Source organism: Diadema antillarum, unplaced genomic scaffold (assembly GCF_040938485.1).
Source record: "Diadema antillarum isolate AM-2024a unplaced genomic scaffold, OU_Dant_1.0 scf00000003, whole genome shotgun sequence".
Lineage (NCBI taxonomy): Eukaryota > Metazoa > Echinodermata > Echinoidea > Diadematoida > Diadematidae > Diadema > Diadema antillarum.
The window spans coordinates 1,208,255-1,235,473 of record NW_027270892.1 but is presented as its reverse complement, the minus strand read 5'-3'; the positions used below and the strand labels follow the sequence as shown (position 1 = coordinate 1,235,473).

At 38.4% G+C, this 27,219-nt stretch overlaps 1 protein-coding gene across 1 annotated transcript; it reads left to right on the top strand.

Annotated features, from left to right (window-relative positions):
• Positions 1–81: 81 nt before the first annotated feature.
• Positions 82–17,486, top strand: LOC139732958 (medium-chain acyl-CoA ligase ACSF2, mitochondrial-like). Its single transcript, XM_071643827.1, has 13 exons — positions 82–131; positions 973–1,165; positions 2,949–3,131; positions 4,549–4,667; positions 5,215–5,380; positions 6,025–6,120; positions 6,343–6,491; positions 7,317–7,485; positions 8,663–8,770; positions 11,733–11,884; positions 15,973–16,114; positions 16,698–16,808; positions 17,367–17,486. Exons 1-13 carry the CDS (start codon positions 82–84, stop codon positions 17,484–17,486), a joined length of 1,758 nt encoding a protein of 585 aa, XP_071499928.1.
• Positions 17,487–27,219: the final 9,733 nt, after the last annotated feature.

Below are 27,219 nucleotides of genomic sequence, written 5' to 3'. Positions count from 1 at the left end.
TCCGCGATGCCCCAAAGTCCAAAGAACAAATTACGGTCATCGTCATCCATGTTTTGGATAATACATTGCCATTGTAGTGGCATGTCTTTGACCACAATATTCACCAGCTGGGACATGCAGTTCAACATCGCGTACCACTGCCATTCTAAAGGGCTTTTTACACTTGTAAATTTTTGCTTAGTCCCGTACCAACGGTGGGGCTAAGGGGGGCCTTAGCCCCACCGTTGGTACGGGACTATCCTTAGCCCACTTTCTGTTTACACTCGTTTTTGCCAAAGTGGGCTAGCCCCACCGATAATCCGGTACTATCTGGCCCTGCAAAATAGCAGGGTTAGCACCGCAATTGCGGTGCCAAGCAAGTGAGTGTAAAACAGAACGAAAAAAATAATCCTGGGCTAAGCGACGGAGACGAAGTCCGACCCCCACTGACCAATCAGAAACGAGGTAATCAAGTTGCTGCCGGCGCGTGCGTGTGCGTGTACGTGTACAGTACACAGCGTAATCATGAATATCATGTGGTTTGGAAAGTCCGGGGCTAAGAAATACGAGTGTAAAAAGGTCAGTTTTCTCCTTAGCCCCGGACAAGAGATAGTACGGGACTAATTGGCGAGTGTAAAAAGCTGAAAAAAATTGGTACGGGACTAACCGATAGTCCTGGGTCAGAGAAAGTCCGGGGTTAAGAAACACAAGTGTAAAAAGGGCTTCACTGATTTACGTTAATTGGAGATTAGTGGATTAGGATGACAGGTGACCGCTATATACTTGCTAAGTCGTAATCACTTCTCAAAAGCAAGGAGAAATTTCTATGCAGGGTGCATGACTGTTGAGTGCGAAGAAGATTCATCCCGACTAGGTTTCCAGTAGGACCTATTGAATTATACATTGTCTTGAAAGGGAAAAAAAAAAATCAGTGAAATATACAATTATACGGGTGCGCAAAGTCTAAATTTCGATACTGTTATTGGTGTCTAGTTCTAGTGGAAGAAGAACGGAGACCAGCCTTAGTTACTGCCGAGCGTCGCCAGCAGACAACTGTGCTGCGAAACTAATCAGGAAAACTATTCCCGACGTCTTAGATGAGACTACGGAGAAGTATCCTGACAAGGAGTGTGTCGTATTTTCTGCGGACAATGAACGAAGGACGTTCAGACGTTTCAAAGAGGAGGTAAGGAAAGTAAGAGTTTGCATGATTTCGCTCAATAAATATCGTTCCATGCTATGATTATATAGTTTTATATGTTTATATTGACTCCTGACATGTCCTGTATTTTTAGAAGTAAAAATGATAGGCAACTCTGATAAAATAACGAAAGCCCTTCTTCATTGTAATGCAAATATCGAGACAACGGCACCCTCTTTCTAATTTTCTGATAGCATGAGTCGACAAGTCTCCCGATCACAGAAGTCAGAGAACTAGCACCTTACCATGCTATGCAGGACAACAGCCGACACTTTGGTCAGAATATTACATGTAGACACATGGTAAAGAGAGATGAATGGCAAACAGATGGATGGAGAGATAAAAAGAATACAAGTGGAAGTATAGAGAGAAAGATGTCTTATTGGACAAATTTGTCCAATCAATCTGACCATTTTGCAATATTTGGTGTTGTTGTTGTTGTTGTTGCTGCTGCTGTTAGCGCTCCCTTCCTTCGACTACCGGCTATTCACTAATTAAGAGTACATGTCAAAACAGAGGCTAATTACCTTGAATGCCATTTCAAATAACTTCCGTGGGTGCTGTGACGGAAACGAAGTATAAGGTTTTAATTATTTTCTCAGTACGAAATGGCATGAGAATGATAATCTGTTGATCCCATCCTAGCAGATGTGGAAGAGAAATATTACACCTCCCTGATGGTCCTGATTCGGGACTGTTTTTCCTTTTTTGCATCCTCATTTGCGTTAATCATCACTTCTAATTTGAAGTGGACTCAACACATCAATAACACTGCTAATAAAACCAATAACCATTGACAATGTTCGTGCATTTCTAAGACGTAATCTTCGCATGACTTGATGTCATAGCCACAGCTTACCAACGTTGCCGTTGGTTCGACCAATAAATTGACCAATTGTATAGAGTATGCTTCCTCTGTTTGGGATGCAGCTTCCAAGAACCTCATCCACAAAGTGGAAATGGTCCAGAGTGTCTCGGAATCGCTAACATCCACATCAAGCGTCATTAAAATGCTGCAAGAACTTGATTGGACCACTCTGCAACAGGGCAGCTGTACATCATGGTCGGCCTGTCATATTCTTTATAGAGAATATGACAGGCCGACCATGATGTACAAAATACACAGTTATCTTGGTCATCTTTTGGCACAGGACTATAATATCAAACAGGTTACTTAGTGACGAGAGCCACCCAACCACATTCCTATCAGTTAACATACTCGAGAACTGAATCGCATCGTCATTCGTCCTCTCCGAGAACATGAAGAGCTGGAATTCCCTGTCCTGAGAAATAGTTGCAACGCCACCAGTGGGAGCATTCCGTAACCGACTAACAGTGATAGCAGTTGATAACAGTGGCTAGTCTTTGTTCTTCATATTTGTTATGTGTTTGTCAATATTTGTAAATAAACTGTATTATAATGTAAATAACACAGTCCGCAAGGGTCGTCACCTTATTGAAGAAGGCAGACGTAATCAGAAAAAGAAGAAAAAAAGAGTTGGGAAAGACTGTGAAAAGCGTTCTTCCGCCAAAATACAATATATTCAAAGCATTAAATTATCCGCTTTTCTTTCGTCAGCCCAACGATTTATGAGCCGACCATAGACCGATTCAAAGTCTGTATTCATGGTCTCATAGTACACTGTCATGGATGCACATGCATGTTGCCATGGCTACGAATGAGGGCGAAATTTCCGTCGGTGGCGTCATGTCATGTTTGTTTATTGTTTGTTTTTGTTTTTTTCATTTTCTCACATTTTGTGAAAAGGTTGACCGACTTGCCCTCGGCCTGGTTCGCACCGGGGTACGCCATGGAGACCGGGTAGGAATCTGGGGACCCAACACCCTGGAGTGGCTACACACACAGTATGCTGTGGCGTCTATAGGCGCCATCTTGGTCAATATCAACGCGGCGTGTCGGCCAGCTGAATTACATCACATCATGGCCAAGGTGAAAGGATGTGTACGAGGTTACATGTTGATAGTCTTTGAAATATACTCTTCCAGTTTGTAACCTATCAAAACTAAGTTGTACTTGCAGCCGATCCATAAGTCAATCATGGCTGTAAAGGAAATTACTTCAATACTGCTGACATGTCGTATTTCTCTACCGCCTACCAAACATTGATGGAATAAGTAGAATGTAATATTCAGCTGTGTTACGTAGACGCCACCGTGAACTCATACTGCATGGCGTCGGCCAATTTTAGCCTCGAGTGAACAGCATGTTAGCAATCGACTCTATCCGAAAACGCTTCAACAAATGCCTGAACATTATGACATTATGTCAGAAGTATAGTCGTATCAGTGTGACGCACAGTGTTGTTTTTGTTTTCTAGATAACGCGAGGAAAGATAAATTTCAGACCCAGGGCCAGGAAATATCCCTCCAAAGAAAAACAAAATAAAACGAAACTAGATCTAGATAAATAAATAAATGAATCAATAAATAAGTGATAAATGAATTGATAAGTAGGACTAGATAGACCAATGAACAATGATGGGTTCGTTGTAATGTACTGTGTGCGCCATGCCGTCAAGAATGCGACTTATATACATTCATGGCGCATGTCACCAAGCCACAATAAGCCAGTTCGGGGTTCCAGTTTGAGCATGAGCAGAAAAAAGTCATTTGTACCGAGAGACAGGTTGGTTTTTAATTTCACTGAGATAAGAATCTGTAAAGCTATGATTAGTCATGGAATCCTTATAAATGGTGCCTGCCAGTACATCCACCTGACAACAAGCCTGGTATTTGGCAATGTTAACAGAAAAAGTTTGTTAATGTATTCAAAACAGCACAATGAAATAGATGCTTCCCAAAGTGTTGATTGACAAACCATTCTGGTCACTTCATCTACGCAGGTTAATTTTTTGTTAGAATACGAGTTCCATGGATTGCTATGTTGAGCAAGCTGCTACATTATGTCGCTTTAAATTGAGTGAAGTGCCTAACGAACTGAGAAAAATGAAAGGTCATTTGTACCCATGTGCACATGAGCTATCTCCGAACTGGCTTATTAAGGTAGACACTCTATTGAGAAGATCTCCATCTATTATGTCTATTCGTGATACTGTTTTGATGCTTTGGGGATTGTTGTTTGTTTGTTTACTTGCTTGCTTGTTTGCTTGTTTATTTATTTTTAAACCTGTGCCAAAACCAGGGCAGAACCAACTTTCCTTTCACTCCTGAAACAAAAAGTACAAATGGTCCATCGGTTGTTTTTTAATGTTGAGTTGTCTCGCTTGAGTTGCTTTCAGTCTTAGAGGCTGAATAAAGCCCAAGTCTTTATGTACGCAAACGTCATTTTACTTGCATAAATCCGATTTAGAGTCCCATAAGACTGTTCATTATAATCACACGCTTAGGCAGGTGTGAAGACTCTGGTGTCTGCATCATCGTTTTTGACACAAGACTACTACGAAATGATCGCTGAAATTTGTCCATCCATTACTTCGTCGTTGGCGGGAAAGTTGCAGAGCCCTCAGTAAGTGTAAAGCTGAACAAACTACGTGAGTGTATGTGTGTGTGTGTGCGCGCGCGCGCGCGTGTGTGTGTGTGTTTATGACTGCATTTTTTTAAGGAGAAACCTTTTGAGTCTTGCTTGGAGAATAGTTGATGCAGTGAAAGACTGAGGTTAAAAGATAGCTAACCAACTTATAGCTACCAAAGTCTGACCCGTGAAGAAATAGGTGAAAACAGATCGAATGATACAATATTCATAACATTTTCTTCCTAAGATCTGATGGACATATCAATGTTACGTTTACTGCTATTGCTGAATTACGATTGAATGATAGTCTCAACGAGGCAGCACTAGATAAAGATTGAAGCTCGTTTGAAGATGTTACTTAAGCAAGTAAATTTTCCCGCGGAACAGCTCTTTTCGTCAGAAATATGAGAGAAGGTGCCATCTATATCTATCTTTTTAATCTGTAAGATCATTACTATCTTGACAACTCTCAAATACAATGGTAGACTGTCATAATAATATGTAGGTTTAAGTTTTATGACTTCTGCGTTTATGTATGCAGCCTGCCTGACATGGAATCTGTGGTAATGTATGGAGGAGAAAAGCGACCAGGAGTCTACGTCATGGATGACGTCATGTCGATGGGAACGGATGAAGACATGAAGGTCTTAAAGGCATGCAGGGGCAAGCTTGGATGCGATGACGCAAGCAACATGATTTTCACTTCTGTAAGTGTATAAGAGATGTACCGAAATATACACACAGATGAGAATATCCATGAAACTCGATGCTGTTGCTGTTGCGAGTCCCTGGCAGCAGCGGTTGCGCCACTTAGCAACGTATAATATTCCCATGGCGTAGTCCTTTCGAGGGAACTTCCAATCGTCGGTCCCGTAAAAATAGTCGTACTCGTCTGCATGCAGCATATCATTGATTACTACCTCAGTGGCCACTTTAGAGTCCACGCAGAAACAGGAACCATGACGATAATTCACTTCTATGGATGAGTTTTCTTTTTTAGGTGGACACTTCTCTTGCCTGATGCAAGGCCAGATTAGAGATAACATCTATACTATTATTATGCCCAGATCAACAGTGAAAACTATCCCCCGACACTGCTGCAAATCGCTTACTTGAATTCCGTAGTTTAATGACCTACTCCGATAAAACATAAAGCCTTTACTTTCACAAGGGTACTCATAATCAGGGCAGCGCAACAAAAATTAATGGTAAAATCCTTCAGCGCTATTGACGCTTCTGCATAAAAAGAAAGTTTTTTATGTTTTCTGAGATCGCGATTGGACTTACCTATGCCAGTATTGATTTGGAGACTGCTTGTGGATTTAGGCCATCTTTTGTTGTTGCCTTTCAGGGAACGACTGGCACGCCGAAAGGAGTGGTCTTAACTCATTTCAAGTCTGTCAACAACATGCATCATACTGGTCTGAGAATGAGTTTTGACAAAATCGTGAGTAATTGTGCGGACAAACTGTTGACTGAAGACACGTTTGTTATCCTTTAGTGTGAATATCAACACTTCATTAACTATACACTTGTTTTGATTCAGCAAATTTCAGTTCTCCTTTCATCCGTTTCATCTTCTCTCTTAGTTATCCTTTGCATCTCATATCACTGATAAAAGGCGTAGATAATCAAGGTTTTGTACTTTTCCTCACTTTTCATAAAACAGGATCACGTTTCTTGTGCACCGGTTCCTCTGGCACATATATTTGGCACCAACATTGTATCACTACTCCACATTTTGTTTGGTCGAAAGATGGTGTTTCCATCCCCAAGTTTCCAGGCAGGGTCAACCGTAAAGGCTATCAATGACGAAAGGTAGTACCTGTTTTGTTTTGGTTTTGTTTTGGTTTATTTTTTGTCGTGCTCCCTCACCCTATCTCTGTCTGTCTGTCTGTTTTTCTGCTCTGTCTTTCTGTCGAACCCCGTTTACCTTGAAAGCCAACCTATAGGATGATGGAGGTACTCCGAGCTCTAAGAAATGTGCGAAATTTGGTCTGTTGTCCAAAGCTCTGTATGGAAATAGGTTCTCCTGTGACATAAACTTTGTAACCGTAACCCCCAAACTATTACAAAATTTGGTCAAATGCCCCCTGTTTTGTCCACATTATGACATTTTATCATCCTAACCCCCCTCACGACCCTTCGCATACTATTGCAAAAAAACTACAATTCTGTATTCGGAAATTTACCCACTTGTAATTCTTGTCCTCAAAGAAACAAACTTCCTCAGAGACATTGGAAAAGTAATCCTCAGTTGTTTTTTTTTTCCTTTGATGTCTTTTTCTCATTAACAAATTTATACTGAAATGTACACTAGTTAACGTGGAGGAGACATAATGGCAATTGCCTACAGTGCTGTTATAGGCTGCACTGCTTTAGCTGTACGTGTTTATCGTTACCTTGCCATATTCGAGACAGTTCACACTATCAGCGTTGGATGGTCGCATGCTGGGCAGAGTGATTGTTTAAAAGGCATTTGTAGAATGATCAGTCTGCATTGCTGTGAATTTGACTGTCCTCGGCTTCCAAAACTTTTCCAGTGCGGTGAATGTCGATTATTTTAAGTGAAAAGTACACCGATGCTAAAACGTGCTCATGCAACCAACACTCACCACATTCCTACCACCCCTCGTCGGTCAGGTGCACGATGATGTTTGGAGCACCGACGATGTTCATCGCGGTCCTCAACCACGAGTGGGTCAGTCAGTATGACGTCACCAGTATGAGATCGATATTTGTCGGAGCGTCGCCGATACCCCCCGAGACTCTGGAGGAGGCTAGGAAGGTCATGGGGCTGGAAGAAGTTATGGTGATTTTTCCTTTTCCTCCTCCCCCAGCCTCCCGTGCTCGTGCACGAACTCGACACCAACAAGTTACACAGCCCAAAAGTCATACAGCCCACGGGTCATATAGCCCAAAAAATATACAGCTCACAATTCCTATACAGTTCAAAACACTAAGTGAACAAGGTCCACGAGCTATAGACACTTATGAGCGTATAAGATCCCCATGAGCTCGACATTAAAGGCATACAATGCCCACGAATTCGACACTAGGCGAGAAAGGCCAAAAAGCTAGACATTAATTCACAGGGATATACGTAATGTTGGTGTAGTGTTGAGATCATTGGCCTTATTTGCTGCCTATTTTCTAACTTATGAACCTACCTTTCACCTTGTAGCGTCTAGCATGCGGGCCTGTTGTACTTGGTGTCTATGCTCGTGAGCTGTATGACATCATGGGTGTATGATTCATGGACGTATTTTCAATGTCTAGCTCGTGGGCCGTATGACTAGTAAGTGTCGAGCTCGTGGGATGCCTCCAACTTTCCTCTTCCTCTTTCTTGTCTTGTTTTGGATGCTCTTATTCAAAAGGATATTGGGAAAGTGTAGTTTCAAATGATATCTCAGCTTCGAAGAAGGAATTACACTTTACCTATATGTATACATTAATTCAAAAATTGTCAATAGATCGAATTTACAGTATCCACATGGAACTACTGTTGTAGCTCCATGGTATCCACATGTCGCATGATACAGTACACAGGATTTCTAAAGAATGAATGATATTTCTTTGGTGCGTGTTTATTCAGTTCATTGGAAATCAGATTAACCATGATAGCTTAAGGCAAGGAGAGTATTATAATACAAAGAAAATGACCATAATCGTAATTTTTAAAAGGAATATGTGGAAAATATTGAAACAACTTCTGTGCACACCCACATGGCGTTTTAAAACAAGTACATAATGTGGTCTTGGTGGTGTTACATTTAGTTTACCCCTTATTCCACTCTACTAAGATAGAATTGGTGACACTCAAGACCCAGTGGGGACTTAATGTCCCTCTCTTCCCCCTTACTAACCCACTTACAGTGACTTATACTTACTAATCCATGCTTGCAGATACCATACAATACAACACCCTCGGTTCACACTGTCCACTGTTGTATGTTGTTCTCTAAGTTTGTTTAGTTTCATACATCCAGAGTGGTTACGGGCTGACAGAAACTTCACCAGTCGCAACGATGACAACGCACAACGATACGGAAGAGAAACGTCTGTGCACAGTCGGGAAACTGTCACCTTACCTGGAGGTTTGTCTGGTCGTTCTCTAAGCTTCTTGCAGACACATTTGAACAACAACTCGACAGTAAAGTCGATCAAAAGCTCTATACCATGTGGATGAAGAAGAAAAAAACATGAAGCAAGTGCATAATTTAATATGAACGTTCATGTAGAGGGTCAACATAAGCCTTAATAAGCCCAACTCTTCCGTGTATTATACATTTAACTAGCAGCACCCGTGGAAATCCACGGGTCTGAGGGCCCCATATTTTTAGATTTATATATATTTCTTTCGCCCCGTTTTATTAGTTGAAGCGAAAGAACTTCGTGTTTGTTTATGTTTTTTTTTTAATATACATGAGTCGATCCTCTCTGGCCCCCACAGACACACATCTTTTCTCTTCATTCGTAAGCTTGAAAGAAGCTTACATTGTATATCATGATTCATACTTCTTTTACCACATTTTCATTATAAAATCATTTTCCCTCCCAACGCAATCCCATCTAATAAGTTGTCGTCCGTTCCTAATGTTAATACACCTGTTTGATCGATCATTACACACACATAACACACACACACACACACACACACACACACACCTTTTCGGTTCAATAAAAAGATGCAAATGGGTTATATATCATCATTTATATCCCTTTTCCGACGTTTTTATTTGAAAAACCCGTCTGTGCTCCTTCCACCCGATGACAATCTCATCTGACGGTTATGACTTGTTTCTGAACGAAATGCACTTGATGGATCATTCATTGTTCCCCCCTTCTCTCTCTCTCTCTCTCATTCTGATGTTCTTTAATTTCCTCTCGAGAACATGTGTCTATATAGACAAAGTCAGACTTTTCATTAAACCACCCATTCATGTGACTCGGACTTTTGTGGTATTTTCTTACTTCATGTTTTATATATTTCATGTTTGTTTGTTTTCATCAAAAAAATTGTGGTGTTTTGTGTTTATAGAATTTTCACTGGAAGTACGCTAAGTATTCCACTGCTCAGTTGTACAGGATAAAAGAGTGTGAGAACACGTGTCTGCATCAACGAAATAAGACCTTTTAGAAAATGACCCTGACTCGGATTTTTGATGATTTTTGTTTTTGACTTCAAATAATTTTTTTCTATTTCCTTATTTTACTAATTTTCGTGTTTTGTTTGTATTGTCATTTTTTTTTTCTGTTTTACCCCCTTTATTTGGAGGAATAGGATCGAGAGGGTCTGGATGTGCATAAAAAACAACAACAACACACACACACACACACAAAAAGAGAACAAAAGTATACTATAGGGACGAATGATTATTCTAGGGAAGGGAAGGAAATAGTTCATTTGTCCATGACACATGTCCGAAGTCATTATGTTAATAAGTAGGCACCCGTTGGAATCCATGGGTCTCAGGGCCTCGTATTTTTCTTTAATATTTCTTTTCCCACTTTATGGGGGGAAAGAAAAATATTTTTGTCTTCATTTGCTCCCTCTGTTTTATTTTCATCACCAAAACTTGGTTTGATGGACCATAAAGAACCACCCATTTTATTTCCACTTGTACGGTAATTTCAAAAATAGGTGGTCGGCAAAGAGAGGTTTTCCTCTACGTCCGCACATGTCTTATGAATATTCATGTTAAAGCAGCTATGACGAATGGACAGCGGCGCGTGTAATCTGAAATGGAAGGGCACGATCGGCAAGGATAAAAATTTAAGTGGATATTTAGCCGTCCTAAACAGTCTGACAATGATACCCGAAGTGAGAGCAAACTAAATGACGTACCTGAGCTGCAGAGTATCCTGTAGTTGTGCAAAATACAATAAAATAGCAGCATTCACTGTTTTCATTTGGGCACGCCAATGGCGAACTGTACGTAAATGCCCTTGTATGACCGAGCCGTATACTGTATTACCATATGAGAGCCCATATCAACGTGCACGCAGATAGTGTGTTTCGTGTATATAAACCATCGTCAATACACATACACACACAGGCGCAGGCCTGTAATCTGATATGGAAAGGAACGATCGGCAAGAACAAAATTTAAGTGGATATTTAGCCGTCGACATCACTGCTAAACGGTCTGAGTACAATGATACCCGACTTGAGAGCAAACTGAATGACGTAGCTGAGCTGCAGAGGATCCTGCAGTTTTGGAAATAAAATACGGCATTCGTAGCTTCCCGTGTACCGAGTACGCATCATGATATGCAATAAATGCAACACAGCGACAGGCTCAATGCATACACATATCTCTCTGCGATATATTGCCTGTACCCGGTACCCATAGTGTGTGTGTCATGTCTCCGCGAACGATCAGCGAGAATGCTCACTGTGCTACCGCCACAGATTGTATAGAGTTCTGTGTGTGCGACCTGAGCCTGCGAGCTGGCGCGAGCTGCATATAACCCTTTTTTATATATCGTGTGCGTGTGTGTGCGTCCAAGAACGATGATAGAGCTTTCGCCACGCACTGACGCGGGATACCAGCGCGCAAACGCTGCATGTCGGTGTTTGTCTTTTGTTTTTCTTTGTTTTTTGTACCGCTCTCGACGTCGACACGGAGGAGGAGCGCGGACGAAACCCGAACGGGAAATAGAAGAGACCCTCCCGCTGCCGACGGCACCGGTCTCGGGGGCCCGGAGCCGGCGGCTTCGGAGGAGATAGCCGCACAAAATAAACCACGGGAAGGCATGGGGGCCATCCTTACGCGATTATAATATAGGACTTCCAGACACATCGAAACGATTTCATTCATGCTGTACATTCACATCTGCGTGATCGATAAAATTGGTTATTTCGATTTTGCTGCTCCGACCCGCTTTCCAAGAAATTATGAACTGGTAGTAATGAAAATATTTTGAAAAATTCTCTGCTGCCTGAACAATATGACGACTACGTCAACGATACTCGTCAATATCAATCGATCAATTAGCGTAGAAATTTCTCCCCACAACCGGATAACTTAGGCCATATTCTTTAATTCCGGACAGATGAAGATCATAGATCCCGAAACACAGACGACAGTTCCCTTGGGGTCTCCAGGTGAGGTGTGCGTGAGGGGCTACTCCGTCATGGCGGGATACTGGGGACAGGATGCAAAGACAAGAGAGGTCATTGACGACGAGGACTGGCTGCATACTGGGTAAGGTCATATCAGAAGAAGGAGGAAAATATTTAAGTTTTAATGAGTAGTTGGCGTATGCTCGGACATGCTTTACCTGAATTGCTGAATTCATACTGCTGATCAGAGGAGCGAATATGCCCGTGCCTTTTGGACAAAGGTGATAGTTGTCACACTCCCAACCCGACTTTGCTAGACACAGGGTTATCAATAGGCTATGAAACAGTGAAAACTTGCTCATCCGAACACTGCTAAGATCTCCCGAAGGTTTCGCCAGTATTTTAACGACCGCAGTATTGCACCTACAATCTATAATAAGATATTGTACTACCAAGGAGGTACCAGACGAGCCTATACCACATTGGTACACCTTGGTCAGAGGGGAGTATTTAAGGGAAAAGGCATTGTAAAAAAATGTATGCTAAACCTGCCACTCAAACTTTGAAACAGATGCTGTAGAGAGTCGACTCTCGAGCACTTTTCCACTTTACCATAGTACTGTAAGTAATTCTTAACCCCACTTTTGTTTGAGATGTCATAACAATTGCAGAACACTTACGGAATATCTGGTTCCGCGAGCAACGTCAGAACCTTCAATATGTTACAAAGTGTAATAAAAAAAATAACCTCTCGAAGACACAAAGGCGCAAAAAAAAAAGTTTAAGATTCCCTATACGTCTTCTTACAATCCCATGTTGAACAATCGATACACCTTTAGTAGTTCGAAGGAGGCGCCTGAATGAGTTTGGAAAAGGCGCCTTCTCGTCATGCTCGCAGCAAGTTTTTTTGGTGGATATTTTGGTGGATTTGTTAAATTCTGAATTAAAGAAATTGTTTTGTTGGATAAGGTCAAATAAGTTGTCTATAAATCTTCTTAAAACTAAATGTATATTATTCAGTAATACTTTAAATAATCTTCCTAATAATATAAAAATAGATGATATAGTTATAGATGAAGTTGCATCAATGAAGTTTTTAGGTTTGGTTATTGACAATAAACTTTCATGGAAGTCACATATTGATAGTATTTGTCACACAATATCTCGAAATATTGGTGTTATTAATAGAGTTAAATATTATTTCTCTATTCCCACCCTTTTAATGTTATATTCAGCTTTGATTTTACCTTATTTGAATTATGGCATCATAGCTTGGGGGAACACACATCCAACATATCTCGACAGACTGTCCCGTCTCCAGAAAAAAGCTCTTCGAATAATTTGTCATGTTTCTTGGAGAGCCCACACCGATGTTTTATTTTCTGAAAACAAAATTTTAAAGATAACTGATATTTATTATTATTGTCTTGGCCAATTTATGTATAAACTTTCTAATAATTTGTTGCCGTCTGTCTTCACAAGCATGTTTGCGAGAAACCGCTCGTTCCATAAATATCCAACTCGTCACTCAGATGAATTCCATCTGCCTCAGGCTTTAACTAGAACAATGTTTACACAATCTATATTTACATTTGCTGGACCTAAATATTGGAACAACCTTTCTAACAGTTTGAGGACATCTCCAAGTTTAAGTTCTTTTAAGAGTAATCTGAAGAAAAATATTTTGAATAGTTATAAGAATTGTTGATTCTTTATTGGTTGCAAAGAAGTGTAAAATCCAACCTTATATTCTATTGGAATTACAGCTAAGCGGCCCCATCCATCCACTACCTCTCGTGTCCTTCTATTTTTTTTTTTTTGTCTTTTATCTTCACTCCACGCATTAAGCTGCTTTCTCCCCCCCCCCCTCTCTCTCTCATACACACACACACACACACACACATACTATTTTGTTTCTCTCCTCTCTTTTCCGGCATGACAGCGACTTAGTGTAGGGATTTGTTCAGGGTTTTTGTTTCGGATAAGTTAGGTTATAGGTCTTTTTGTCTTAGTTTCTTTGTTTCATCCATTTTCAACGCTTATCAGTCTATCAATCATATAATTTCTTGTATTACGTGTGGGGGGAATGCAGCCTACAAGCTCAGCTTTTTAGCATTCCTCCCCATTTCCACCATTTTCCTATACCTACAAGTTTTCTGTAAATTTATCCTTTACTTTGTATGATGAAATTTATGCACTGTATTCAATTTTTGTAATATATTTATATGTTTTTGTTGGAAATGAAAAATAAATGAACGAATGAATGAATGAATGAAAGTTGAAGCGGCCCAAAGAGATTAGTTTAACGGTACTATTTACCATCGTGAGCAGTGATTTTTTTTTTTCTTCAAGTTATCACATTTAATGCATATTGTGTGTAGGTCTGTTGTATCACGAAACGTCCTACCATATAAAAAAATCACAGTAAAGCCTATATCGCTATCTTATCTAAAGCCATCACTGTAGACGGTTTATTCTATATAGAAACAATTTTATCATAACTATTGTTCACATTTTGTATATTCTGCAATCTGCATTGATATTCTGCAATTGATATTCTGCAATCTGCATCAATCTGCATTGATTGATTTCATTCATAAGGTGATCTGTGCAATAGACAACGGGAAAATTTTGCTGGGCTTATTTTTAGACCTGAGCAAAGCATTTGACACGCTTGATCATAATATTCTTTTAGCTAAATTAGGTCAGTATGGTATTCGTGGAGTTATTTTAAATCTTTTTAAAAGTTATTTGAGTAATCGTAAGCAGTTTGTATCAATTGATAAGAATGTTTCTTAATATAAAAACATGAGATGTGGAGTGCCCCAGGGATCGATCCTTGGCCTATTTTATTTCTTTTATACATAAATGATTTGCCAAATGTTTCTAATATTTTACAATGCATTTTATTTGCCGATGACACAAGCATATCTTTGGCTCATGATGATATGGATTCTTTACAAGAGGTTTTTCATAAGGAATTGCAATATGTTACAAGTTGGCTGCGAATGAACAAATTATTAATTGATATGTCAAAAACTAATTTTATGATATTTACAAAGAAAAAATGTAACATTGACACTGTATCTATTAATATGTGTGGTTCTCAAATCATGCAAGTTTCTTCACTGAAATTTCTTAGAGGTTTTGTAGACAATAAGTTGAATTGGTCTAATTACATTAATTGTATTTGTATTTGGTGTAATGTTTAAACTTAGTTTTATTTGTATTATGGAATAATTGTTTGGGGTAATGCTCATGAATGTCATATTCAAAGACTATTACTACTTCAAAAACGTGCAATACGAATCATTGCCCATGCCTCTTATCTTGCCCATACCCCACCACTCTTTTGTATCCCTGAAAATATTGCAATTGAATGATATGTATAAATACCAAGTGGGGATTTTTATGTATTTATGTAAGAATTTTATATTACCAAAAACTCTTTTGAACTTTTTCACATACAATAATCAAATTCATAATTACAATACAGTACGCGAAACGCGAGTGATTTTCACCTACCTTTATCTCGTACATCTTTTTATCAACGATCTATTCCTTACAGTGGTCCTATTCTGTGGAATTCTCTCCCCTTTGAAATACGCAATGCTAACTCTTTGAATATATTTAAATCTGCTTATAAAAAAATTCTCTTCAATAATTACAACCAAATTCATTTACGTTAAGAGTATCAGTTTTTATCCTTTATGTTATGAGACATCAGGTATTTTGTTATTGTCGTTGTGTGTTGATTGTCATGTCTTAGTCTTGTCTTGTTCTTATGTTTTACTTGCTTCGAACACATTGGTAACAGAAATTTAAAGAATGTTTTTAGGTCTGCCGAAAATAAGGGACATTTCCTTTCTGGCTGCTGCCTACCATAGCAATTCCTTTTACACTGTTTAACTGATATTTTTGTAATTGTATTTTAATGTTGTTGTATGTGTTTGTTTGTTTTTATATCTTCTTTGCTTGGTGAAATGAATATTGATGATACTGATTACCATTTTTGCATTGGTTGTTTATATCCCTAACTCATATGTTAGAATTATTTTGGAGCACTAAAGCTGGGTTTTTGTTTCATTTGCAAATGGTAAATAGTGTTTGTAACCTTAATGCATCAGAGGACACATAAAGACAGCCCGCCTTCCAGAAAATCATTTACTAGTATTATGTAGATGCATACGAAGACCATGATACATAATACTCGACTTCTCTTCCTTTCAGTGATGTGGGTAGTATGGACAGTGAGGGATACCTTCGGATTGTGGGACGCATCAAGGACATGATCATTCGAGGAGGGGTCAACATCTACCCCACGGAAATCGAAAATTTCATCTACACTCATCCAGCCGTTCAGGAAGTACAGGTATCCCAGAGATGAAGAAATAGTGTTATGTTATATAAGATCCGGAACAGAGATTTGTTATTCCATCTCCTGTTTTTCTCATTCTTATGCCAATAATATTATTAAACAATATCAGTCCAAAGACGCAAAATCTCAGGAAGTTACAACTTGTAATGGGAGTACTTTCGATATTATAAAATGATATGACAAACTTATAAATGGTAAATGACTGCACATTTTCGAACACACGGTAAAGCGCAGAACACTGTGGGTACCAAGTCTTCTTCAAAGTCATTGTATTATCTTTGAGGATCGCGCATCTTTAGGTTAAGCTTTTGCAACCATAACGTTTGTGATGTTATGTAGATCAGATAGTTCAGAATTTTTCATGAAAAGTAGAATAAATCATTTTGTCTTGTCTAAATCAACATTCAAACTTCACACTGCAAGAAAAAAAAAAAATCCGACAATGATAATTCAGTGTTGTATGACCTATGCAGCGTAAACGTGTATTAGATGTATGTTTGTATGTATATTTTTTAATAGACTTTTTTTTTATCTTCGAAGAGGAAACTTTGGGTTACACCGTTATTGACTTTTCCAGGTGATTGGCATACCGGATAGCTACATGGGGGAGGAGCTATGTGCAGTAGTGAAGCTTAAACCAGGGGAAGACACAACAGCTGAAGACATTAAGGCCTTCTGTAAAGGAAAGGTACGTCGACGTGATGAATAGCATATAAACTCAATGTCCCGAATTTACGAAGGTGGTACAATCTTGTCCATGGTTTAAACCATGGACAGAGACCATATAGTTTTTATGGGGCGCCCAGTGACGCATGACCTATTTCGTTTCGAAACCAGTCCTTTCGTCGACGAAATTATCATTTTAAATAGGCTATGCGACTCTTGCCGCCCCTTAAAACAATACAGTCTTTGTCCATGATTTGAACCAAGGACAAGATTGTACCATCTTCGTGAATTCGGGCCATTTAAGGCTAGAGCATAAGGCAAGACATAAAAGACAACACACTAACACTCCTGTGGATTTGCAATAGTCCGTAGATGGTGAACTCACGCATGCAAAAACTTGGATGGCAGTGACTTTTCATGACTTTTGTAGTTGTTTTGCTGTTTGCAAGAAATCGAGTTTCCATGTACAATTGAACCCATTCACGTAAACTGCGTGAGACAATTTTATTTTTGTTGTGGTCACTTGTTCCTTGATACGTTGCTGATGTCCATCATCAACGTCGTTATTTCATCCCACCAGATCTCACACTACAAAATCCCGCGGTACATACGCTTCGTCCAGGAATACCCGATGACCGGGTCCGGCAAAATCCAGAAGTTCAAGCTGAGAGAGCAATGGAAGAACATCGATGAAGAATAACTTCGTTAAAAGAAAACAAAAGGAGTTCATTTGTACTCCATGAAAGATGATTTAAGAGGTGTACTCGGATAGTTTTTGTTGTAACAGCAGTCATGGCGATCAAAGAGTGAGTCAGTCATTTTATGTCAAGGATAGCAAAGACATGATTTACGGGTTGTCTCTCCGTCCGTCCCTTCCACATCCCGTAATTGCGATTTCAGAAAATACGCTCTACTAATATTGTATGGTAGGTACATCTGGACAGGGTATCTACAAGATATTGTAGATGCACTGCTTTGATATTCGGCAATATCCTTCAAAGTCAAAAGTCAGTGACCTTTAACTACTGTATACATGAAATGACGCTCTCAGTTGTAAATTCATTTATTCCCACTGCAAGACAACCGAAAGGCAAGAGACTCTTAATTTGCTCCGTCGTCTTTAATCAAGATTAGTAAGAGATTTGTGTTTCACAGTGTGAAATGATATTGATGACAAACCTATTTTAACGTTCTGATAATGTCTCATTAACTGAATTATATCATAACCTCGTACTTAAATTGCGCTCGAACAAGTGGCGCGAAGAAATGAATTAATGTATAATGTATTAGCTAAATATAGCATGCACACATATTACGTGCGAGACGATCATCTGAAGCCATTGCACAGACAGTGTGATGCGACTAGCCTTTATTTAGATAAAACTTCAAAGAATACTTCAACGAAAAAGCATGATAATACTGTAGTTATACATTTATAAGAGACTGCTTGAAGTGGGAAAGAAGAGAAAGGGATGTTTTGCTGGTAGGGTACAGCGTGGATAAACATGCTTTTTCAATGAGCTTTGTTCTGATAAGAAAATGGTTGTACAGCTATAGGCCCTACTTTCAAAAAAAATGTTGATTAGTCTGCAAACAAATTTTTGATGTGTATGCAGGGGACTAAACTGGAGCTGTACATGTGGATTTCATTTAATACATTTCATTTATTCATTTCATTCTCATTTTTCTTTAAACAAAACATAACACAAAGTAAATGAAAATTCAATCATAAGCATAAAGTATGACAATCAATGGTAATAAACAAACTAATAAAGATATGCACACATACTGGAATTACAGAGTTATGTTCGAAGGGTAAAAAATGAGAACTGAGAGGTCCACTAAAAAGCATTGCTTGTAGACTGTGGACCACTCTATCTTCAAAAATACTTATTATAATAACAAGTACATAATACATAATACAAAAATAAGACAAAATAAAACAAACAACAGAGACACAACATCATGACATGACTAAACTGAGGGGGATACGATTGAAAGGAATAGAGCAAAAACAAAACAAAATTAAAGGAAGAAAGGAAAGAAAGAAAGAGGGAATGCCTACATGCTGAACAAGAGAAACGGAAGAGGGGATTGAGGAAGTATATTCGAACAGCTGGTGACTGCATGCAGCTGTGGAAAGATTATGGAAATAAATGGCCGAATTTCATTTTTGTTCACCTTATTTTTGCTGTAACCTATATACAGATAATGAAAATAAGTATCTCAGCCAGAATTTAACAAAAAACATGTCAAATTAGGCTTAGGCCTAAAAGAGTATAACGATGAAGAATTTTTTACTTCAGGACTTAATGAATTCCAAAATTTAGAGCCGGTGTATATAAATCTATTCTGAGCGAATACGGTTCTCTTAAGGGGTAGATGAAACTCATTAGCAGGGATGTCAAGTTCAAAAAAATTTTATGAGTGAGATTTTCATGACTCGGCATCTCGGCGCGCGAATGTGCGCGCGAGCGAGGGTGGGAGGGGTTTTTTACCCCTCCCACGGTAGGGATCAGCTTTTTCAATTTTTAGCTCTTATGGTGCGATCAGGTGCATACTTAAGTGACTATTTTTACTTATTTTGAAAGACAAAAGGGAAATATACCTTCAATTGCAACTATCACTTTAATCCTTTGGGCTATGCTCATCATTATAGGCCCAAGTTGCAGACTTTGCCCGATGCGTGAGAAAAATGGATGCCATGCGTGAGATCGTGAGATGACCCCTAAATGCTTGAGTCTCACTCAGAATGCGTGAGACTTGGTAGCTCTGCATTAGACCGCCTAGTAGGATAATCATGAAAACACTGATTTCGTGAAAACATTGAATTCAAACTATTCGGGAGGAGCATTTGTTTTGTAGTTGAACATGATCATTGATCTAGTTTCATATGACCACCACTTGTATTATGTCGTATTATGTTTTCATTTGTTTTTGTTTTTCTATTTGTATATATGTTACCCGATATTATTTGTAATTCGTGTTTGATTTTGTACCCTTTGTATGTGATGCAGGGCTCCCTTGCAAAGCAGGCCATTGGGGCTCTGAACGGGACAACCCTGCTTTTAAAGAAAACATGAATAAATAAATAAATTACCTAATAAAATTTGATGGGCGCTGCCCCATGCTAAATTTCCGTAATCTAGATAAGGTAATATTAAAGAAAATACAATGTTAACAAAGAAGACTATGGAATGTGAAACTTAAGTCTGTTAATAATACCAATATTACATGGAATTATTTTACTTATGTTAATAATATGAGGCCTCCACGAAAGTTTATCATCCAGTGTGATACCAAGAAATTTCATATGGGATACAGTTCTAATCGAGTATCATCAGAAATAATATCTGTGCTTAATATTTCTAAGGATTTACTAAAAAGCATATACTTAATTTTCTGAAGATTTTATGAAGATCTTATTCACTGAATGATTTTTTTTTTCAATTCAGAGTGGACGGTGTCTACGAGAGTAATTGGGTTTTGATGAGAAAAGAAATCATTTGAATCATCAGCAAAAAGTATGAATGAGAATATGTCAGATGATTGGCAGAAGTCATTGATATAAACAATAAAAAGAAAAGGACCTAATATACTACCATGAGGGACGCCACATTTAATTAATCTAAAACTTGAGTTATTCTCGTTTAGAGATACATATTGTTTTTCGGTTCTCCTGAACCACTCCAAGGCCTTCCCCCGTAGGCCATAATGAGACAATTTATGGATTAAAATTCCATGATTTAACGCTGTTGATTTTCAGCTGTTATAACTCGAGATGAATAACGTTTTCCTTTGTATCCTTTTCTCCTTGATTTTCTCCTTCGCACTTTCAATCTCTTCTTTATTTTTTATTCTTAGTTCTATGGGGTTTTTTCTCCGTTAGCCCACAGCTTTTACCTTTTTTTTTTCCTTTTTATTTATATAAGTCCCATTTTGGGGTACATTAAACCATATTTCTGTCTGTTTCCTGTCAATTCATGTGACAGGTAGTTTACGAGGTATTTTCATTTTCTCATTTCTTTTAATGATTATTTCTGTCTATCCCCTTGCCACTATTGGCTTCACACATTTGGCTTTCGAATTCGTGAAAAGGGCATTCAAATTGGCTGGTACTCTACGTTCATTGAAATTCGCCATCACTCGTCGAAAAGGGTATTTGAGTCATTCAATTTCGCGAATGGACAGTCAAATTCCAAACATTTTCATTCAAATTTACGATATGTTATTTCTCTTTTTAAAAGGTGAGAACATTTAAACGTGTATTTCTATGTGACCTTTTGTTCTATTCATAGAGTGTTAAGCAGTGAAAGTATCATATTTATCTGTGATCTTATGTAATTCGAGTTTCTTGTTCTGTAACGCCTCTTTTCTTTCACACAATGTCATGTGATGATAGGCCTACATATACAGGTACTACAGATTAACTACAGATGGTCTTCTTACAGTCATGACAGCACAAGTTAGATACAGACGTATATCTCAAGAAGACAGAAAGAATCATAGAAACATTGGAGGACCATAACCTTGACTTCAGAACTGGCCGACACATTCGGAATAAAGCGCTCAACGGCCAGATAAGTTGTGGCCACATGCACTATCTTCGGACTGGGAGACTCAATAAGCACATTGAAAAAAAAATGTTGCCAAAATAATGTAAAATCTCCCTGAAATGTAATGATGCTTACAAAACAATACTCACTAACTGTGATTTAAAAAAAATAAAGAAAGAAGCAAAAAATCGCCAAAGCATAAACATGTGTGCTAAATTGACTGCAGAAGATGTTAAATTGGATGACTAAAAATGAATTCGAATGAAGGAGCGCAGCATATACGTGATCACGTGATTATACATGTATATCATTCTAAATTGAATGAACGAATAACGAAATGGTGCTTGTCTTACGATTTTCAGTTGAAAAGGTGTTAATTACAATGAGGTTAAAGGTAATTTGAACGCTCCAAAATGAATTTGAATGAATAGATCAGAAAATTGAAATACTGAATATGTCATCTACGCTAAATTTTGCTAAATTGAATGCAGTAATAAGGAATTGGACTGACATAAGTGCGATATTGGCCGGGAAAACCTACATTAATAGACAAGCATCAAAGGGGACATCCACATGATTTTCAGACTTTTACATTTGCACAACTACAAATTACGTAAAATGAGTAAAGAGTTGCAGAATTTATAGTGATTGGGATGAGGAAGGAGAATGTTTTCAAAATTTACAACATATTGCAATGAACGAGGATGATGACATGGCAGTCTCACCATAAGAATGCATTAGTTGGGGCTCAAGGAAGCAGAACAAAAGAAAAAGGCATGCATACATTCTTTCATAGGTGAACTTGTTGAGCAAGCAGTATTGTAAGTGATTACATTGCTACATTTCTTTGATGTCATCAACACTGTTCAGTGTAATTTCTTCAAGATTTTCAGTTAATTGGTTTCTCTGCTCAATGACCACAATGAATTCCACAAATCTATACATGGAGCTGTCAATTTATGTACAACATGATGTGAAGTTATGAAAATCGTCTGAAATGCCCCTTTAACATTTGCTAAAAGGTAATTTGCAAACGAGTTATTTCCAGTCACTGCTTCAGCTAGAAATATCAAGTGGTGATGCATGTTGGAAAGAGTATAAATTAATGAAATGGCAATGATAAGTGTGAGTTTGAAGGTGATGCCAGATCAAAGGTCACTGCATTATGGTGAAAATGTCTTTATGCAGAAATGACTCCACTGAAATAGGAATTTTCACAGGGAGTATTATCTCGTCAGAAAGATAACCATGAATAAACAATATTCGTAGCCTGGAATTTCACCAAACAGTAACTTAAATGTGTGTTTGTTTGCCAGGAATTTACACTTCGTTTAATACCAATGATAATGTTATTTGGTGTCATGGATAGAAATAAATTGGAAGATATTTTCATTAATAAAATTCCTTAATACTGCCATATATAAGTTATTGCAATGTTGTGTGGAAAATTGTGGTTCTACCAAAATAAATTCTATATTTAGATTACAAAAGAAAGTTGCGTATTTGAATTTTTTAGCTCACACTGATTCGTTATTTCAAGAACTTAAAACACTAAGGATTTCTAATTTGAATGTTATTCAAGTAGCAGTCATTATGTGTAATTATATTCACGATCGACTTCCATCATCTTTCAATATGATTTTTAGGTTTATCACTATAGTGCATTCGTACCTTACTCGTATACGTAGAAATGTCCATCTTGCGAATCCCAAATTATTAGTGACACACAAATCTATCAGACATTCGGGTCCGGATATTCGGAATAATCTTCAGGACAGAAAAAAAGTCGTAATCAACTATTAATTTTCTAAAAGCTGTATTTGATACAATCATAATGCTCCCAACTCATTACGTTAAGAAAACATATACATGCACACACAAAAATACACACTACACTCACACACACACACACACACACACACACACACAAACACGCCAACATGCACCCCTCCCCCGCCCGCCCCTATGCATTCAGCCCTCAGGTTTCAGGTTTTATTCACACTTGAATAACTGACTGACGTGTACTAGTAAATTGCAATTTTTTTTTTCTCATACAACAAAATACAACCTAATCATAATGTGGAAGTAATGTGGAAGTGGTAGAAGCAATGAAGAGGAAAAAACGTCAACAATGTGACAATAACTTGCAGATACGGTAAAATCAAGACAGAAAAAGAAAATCACGTCTCATCCTCGGCATTGTTTATATTTCACTTTAACAAATGCATTCCAACTTTTCCTCTGTTGATCGCTATCTTATCTTTCTTCTTCTTTACACATCCTGAAATACTGAATAACATCAGTAAACTCAGATTTCCCAGTTCTTCTAAATTCAATTTCTGAATAACAATTTGCCACAATTCCTGCACTTGAATACACTCTCCAAAATAAATCTGAATATGTCTCAGTGCTTTTCCTTTCTTTTTAAAGCAACACACACACACACATGTATGTGTATATATAAATATATATATATATTTATATATGTCACAACAGAGGAATGCATTAAATGCGAATTGCCTTGATTTTAATTCAAAATCCGAATTTTCGGGGGCCTCCCCATTCATACGGGATGAAAGTATTAATCATTTATGTATTATATATGTATATATATATATATATATATATATATATCATTTTAAACACTTATGTCAATGAAAAATTTGATACGTGACTATATAGTGAGTGATCTTAAGTGCCTGAGTCTTGGCTTCTTTTCATATTTCAGGACATTGAAGTTCTGCGTAACATACGTACGATACCCTACAGGACAGTATAGATTTTATTTCAGCTTTTGTGATACCTCAAAATATTGTATTTCTTAAACTTTTAGCGATGCTTACTGGATTAAAGACAAGGGTATGCCATAGGGGAATTTATCAGCGTTAATCAGTTCAAATCTGATGTGTATTCGCTTTTCAAAAATATCAAATGGTCCCATTAAGATGAGCAACCTTCAAAGAATTTCATTGTATTTCCACGCTAAAGAGCAATCCCTGATTTCTTTGTCAGTACGATTTTCGACTGTTTCTTCCAGACGTCAGAATTTTCAATATTTTACCTCTCTATTTTTTCTTTTTTTTCACACACACACGCACACATTCACCTTCTCTTATGTATGACCCATGGAGATATTGGCGTATAACGATATGGTGTGAGCAACTTTTTCTCCGAGGAATAGCGTACATATCGGAAACAAACGACTTGTCACCAATGCAAATGTTTAACAACCTCAGTCATTGGTTATCTCTACAGCTGCTGACATTCACATAACAGAATATCAGTTCAGACAGCTGTCTGGGAGAGAAAGATAATTATAGACGTATTCCCTGTGTGGCTTTCAAGCCATAGCCTTATACGTAAATCGTTCAGTCGAGCTAAAAACATACCAGCATTTTCCTGCATATCGTTAACAACAGGGGGTAGATCAGTACAACAATAACACTCTCATGATACAAAAGGTTTGATGAACAACGTTACAACTGTGCCAAAATAAATATTGTTATGATGTAGTGAGTATCTTAACGGAAGGTGCTGGTTCTGTCTCATGTTGTAGGTCAAAAACGTGCTACCATCAACGGATACCGTCTGTCGTATACACAATAAGTTTGGATTCATAATAAAAAGTACTCAGTCACCTCTTAGCAGGAAATTCTACAACGGGATTTTTTTTTTTTTTTTTTGGGGGGGGCGGGACTGTGTGACTATGTGACGCGCATGCAAAACATTGCGTCCGTGGCCGTGGGGGGGGGGGGGGTAAATGGGGGCAAATTCACTCTACAGCTTAAGGAAAATGGATATAAAGGAGAATAAATGTGAACGGATTAAACATGGAACCCGTCAAATCCAGTTCGGCGTGTGAGTCTTCAATGCGTACACGTACCTGTAATTCTATGAATGTGGATGGCGCTCACCGGGCCGAGGGTGAGGTGACTTAAAAAGGCAGTGAATGAAGTAGTTGCAGATATCAATGACCGTGTCCATCTTTACTTACGTTATCATGAGGATTATGACCGACCATTACGTGACATACAAAACTGTCCATCTGCACCTTGGTGAGAAAATTTTGTCATGCCTTTCAGTGAGAGAGAGTGCAAGAGAGAGTAACCTGGTTCAAAAATTACCAGATCCTGTATTTTGCAATAGAGCGCAAAGATCAATTATGCCTTCGCGAGAAAAAGAATAATGAAGCTTTTTGATGTATTTCGAAATGCTTATTGAAAGGCAACTACCCCACTGCCCACCCCCTCCCCCCCCCCCCCTCCCTTATTGCCTACTGCCCCCTGCCAGGATGGACGCCCTTGCACTTGAAAACGCTACAACAAATATAATTTGATTAGGGGTGGCACCGGCCGCGTCGTCTTTACCACATTCATCGAGCGGAAGCACACAAAGAACTCAACCAGAAGTGCATTTATATCAGATCTGGCTTTGGAGCTTCGCAGTTTATCTGCAGACCACAGTGTCAGTGCAGCTCCGGCCCTGTGAAATATTGCAAATCGAGGCATGTTGACATGCAGCACAGCAGGATGACTGAAACACTTTTAAGATCAACATTCGGCCCTGTACTTGGGAGAAGGATAGTAGGAAGCGGGCTGCTTTGCCGCTTTCGAATTTCCAACTTACTAGTTCATCCAGCACAAAGGTAAGAGAGTCGTTCCCTTTAAGCATTCATCATCACACACTGCCTGGTTAACCTCCACTAAAAGCTACAAACACGCGTTAAAGTTCATCACTGACAGCCCCAAGTTGTTCTTTCGTGCTATTATACACTAATTGTCGTCTGATCATGTCACAGCACGCCATGTGATTCCCATTTGAAATGTAAATTAATTATCGGGCATACACTTTCATACAAATTACAGTATACGGATGGTACAAGCCATGGATATACTTTGGAAAAGACTGAAAGATGTTTTCTCTGAAATCAGTCACACCTCCCTGCTGAAATGTAGTACGCCATGTACAGTACATACAAACACTGATGCAAAAAAAACGACGACAGTTTGTAAGCCGGGTTTGCACGCTTTTGTTTTGCCACCGCGTCAGCAGTCAGTGACAAATTCTTTTGATCTGTGTCTTGATACCATTGCCTGAGAATAATTTTTTTTAAGACTTTGCACGAGACAGGTATCACATAACCATGATAACGTTTCACTATGATACTGTTAGTGGTTTAATTTTTTTAGGCAAATCGTGATATATAATATCACAAAATAAATTTTATTTAGCTTAATGTACTCATTTACAGGATTGTCGATCTTTCGGCAGTAAAACCCCAGAGACGCAACATTATTAGTGGTGATGCTTGTATACACTGTACAAACTGATTCGTCCGTATTGAATTTTCACCTCCGCTGCCCAAAGCCCAAAGAACAGATGGTCATTGTCATCCGTGTTCTAGAAATGCATTGACATTACAGAGCATGTTTTTGACCACAGTAGGTACCTATTGACCGGCTGGGACACGCCGTTCAATTCACGTACCGACGACATTCACATGACAGCTTTACGCATGGGAAAATAATAGTGGATTAGGATGACAGGTGACCGCCATACACTTAAACATGCCGTTATCTTAAAGATCAAGGAGAAAATTGATTGGTGATTGTAGGTGCGAATAAGATTCATCCAAGCTATGTTCCAGTAGGACCTGCCAAATTATACCGTGTTTTGAAAGAAGAAAAACAGTAGATATGAATTCACAGGGGTGCGAAATGTCTAAATTTCGATACTTTTATTGGTATATATTATATCTTTTATTTTTGATACAAGTAGCCACTATCATTACTATTATTATTATCATTATCATTATTATTACTAGCATTATCATTATTATTATTATTATTATTATTATTATTATTATTGTTGTTGTTG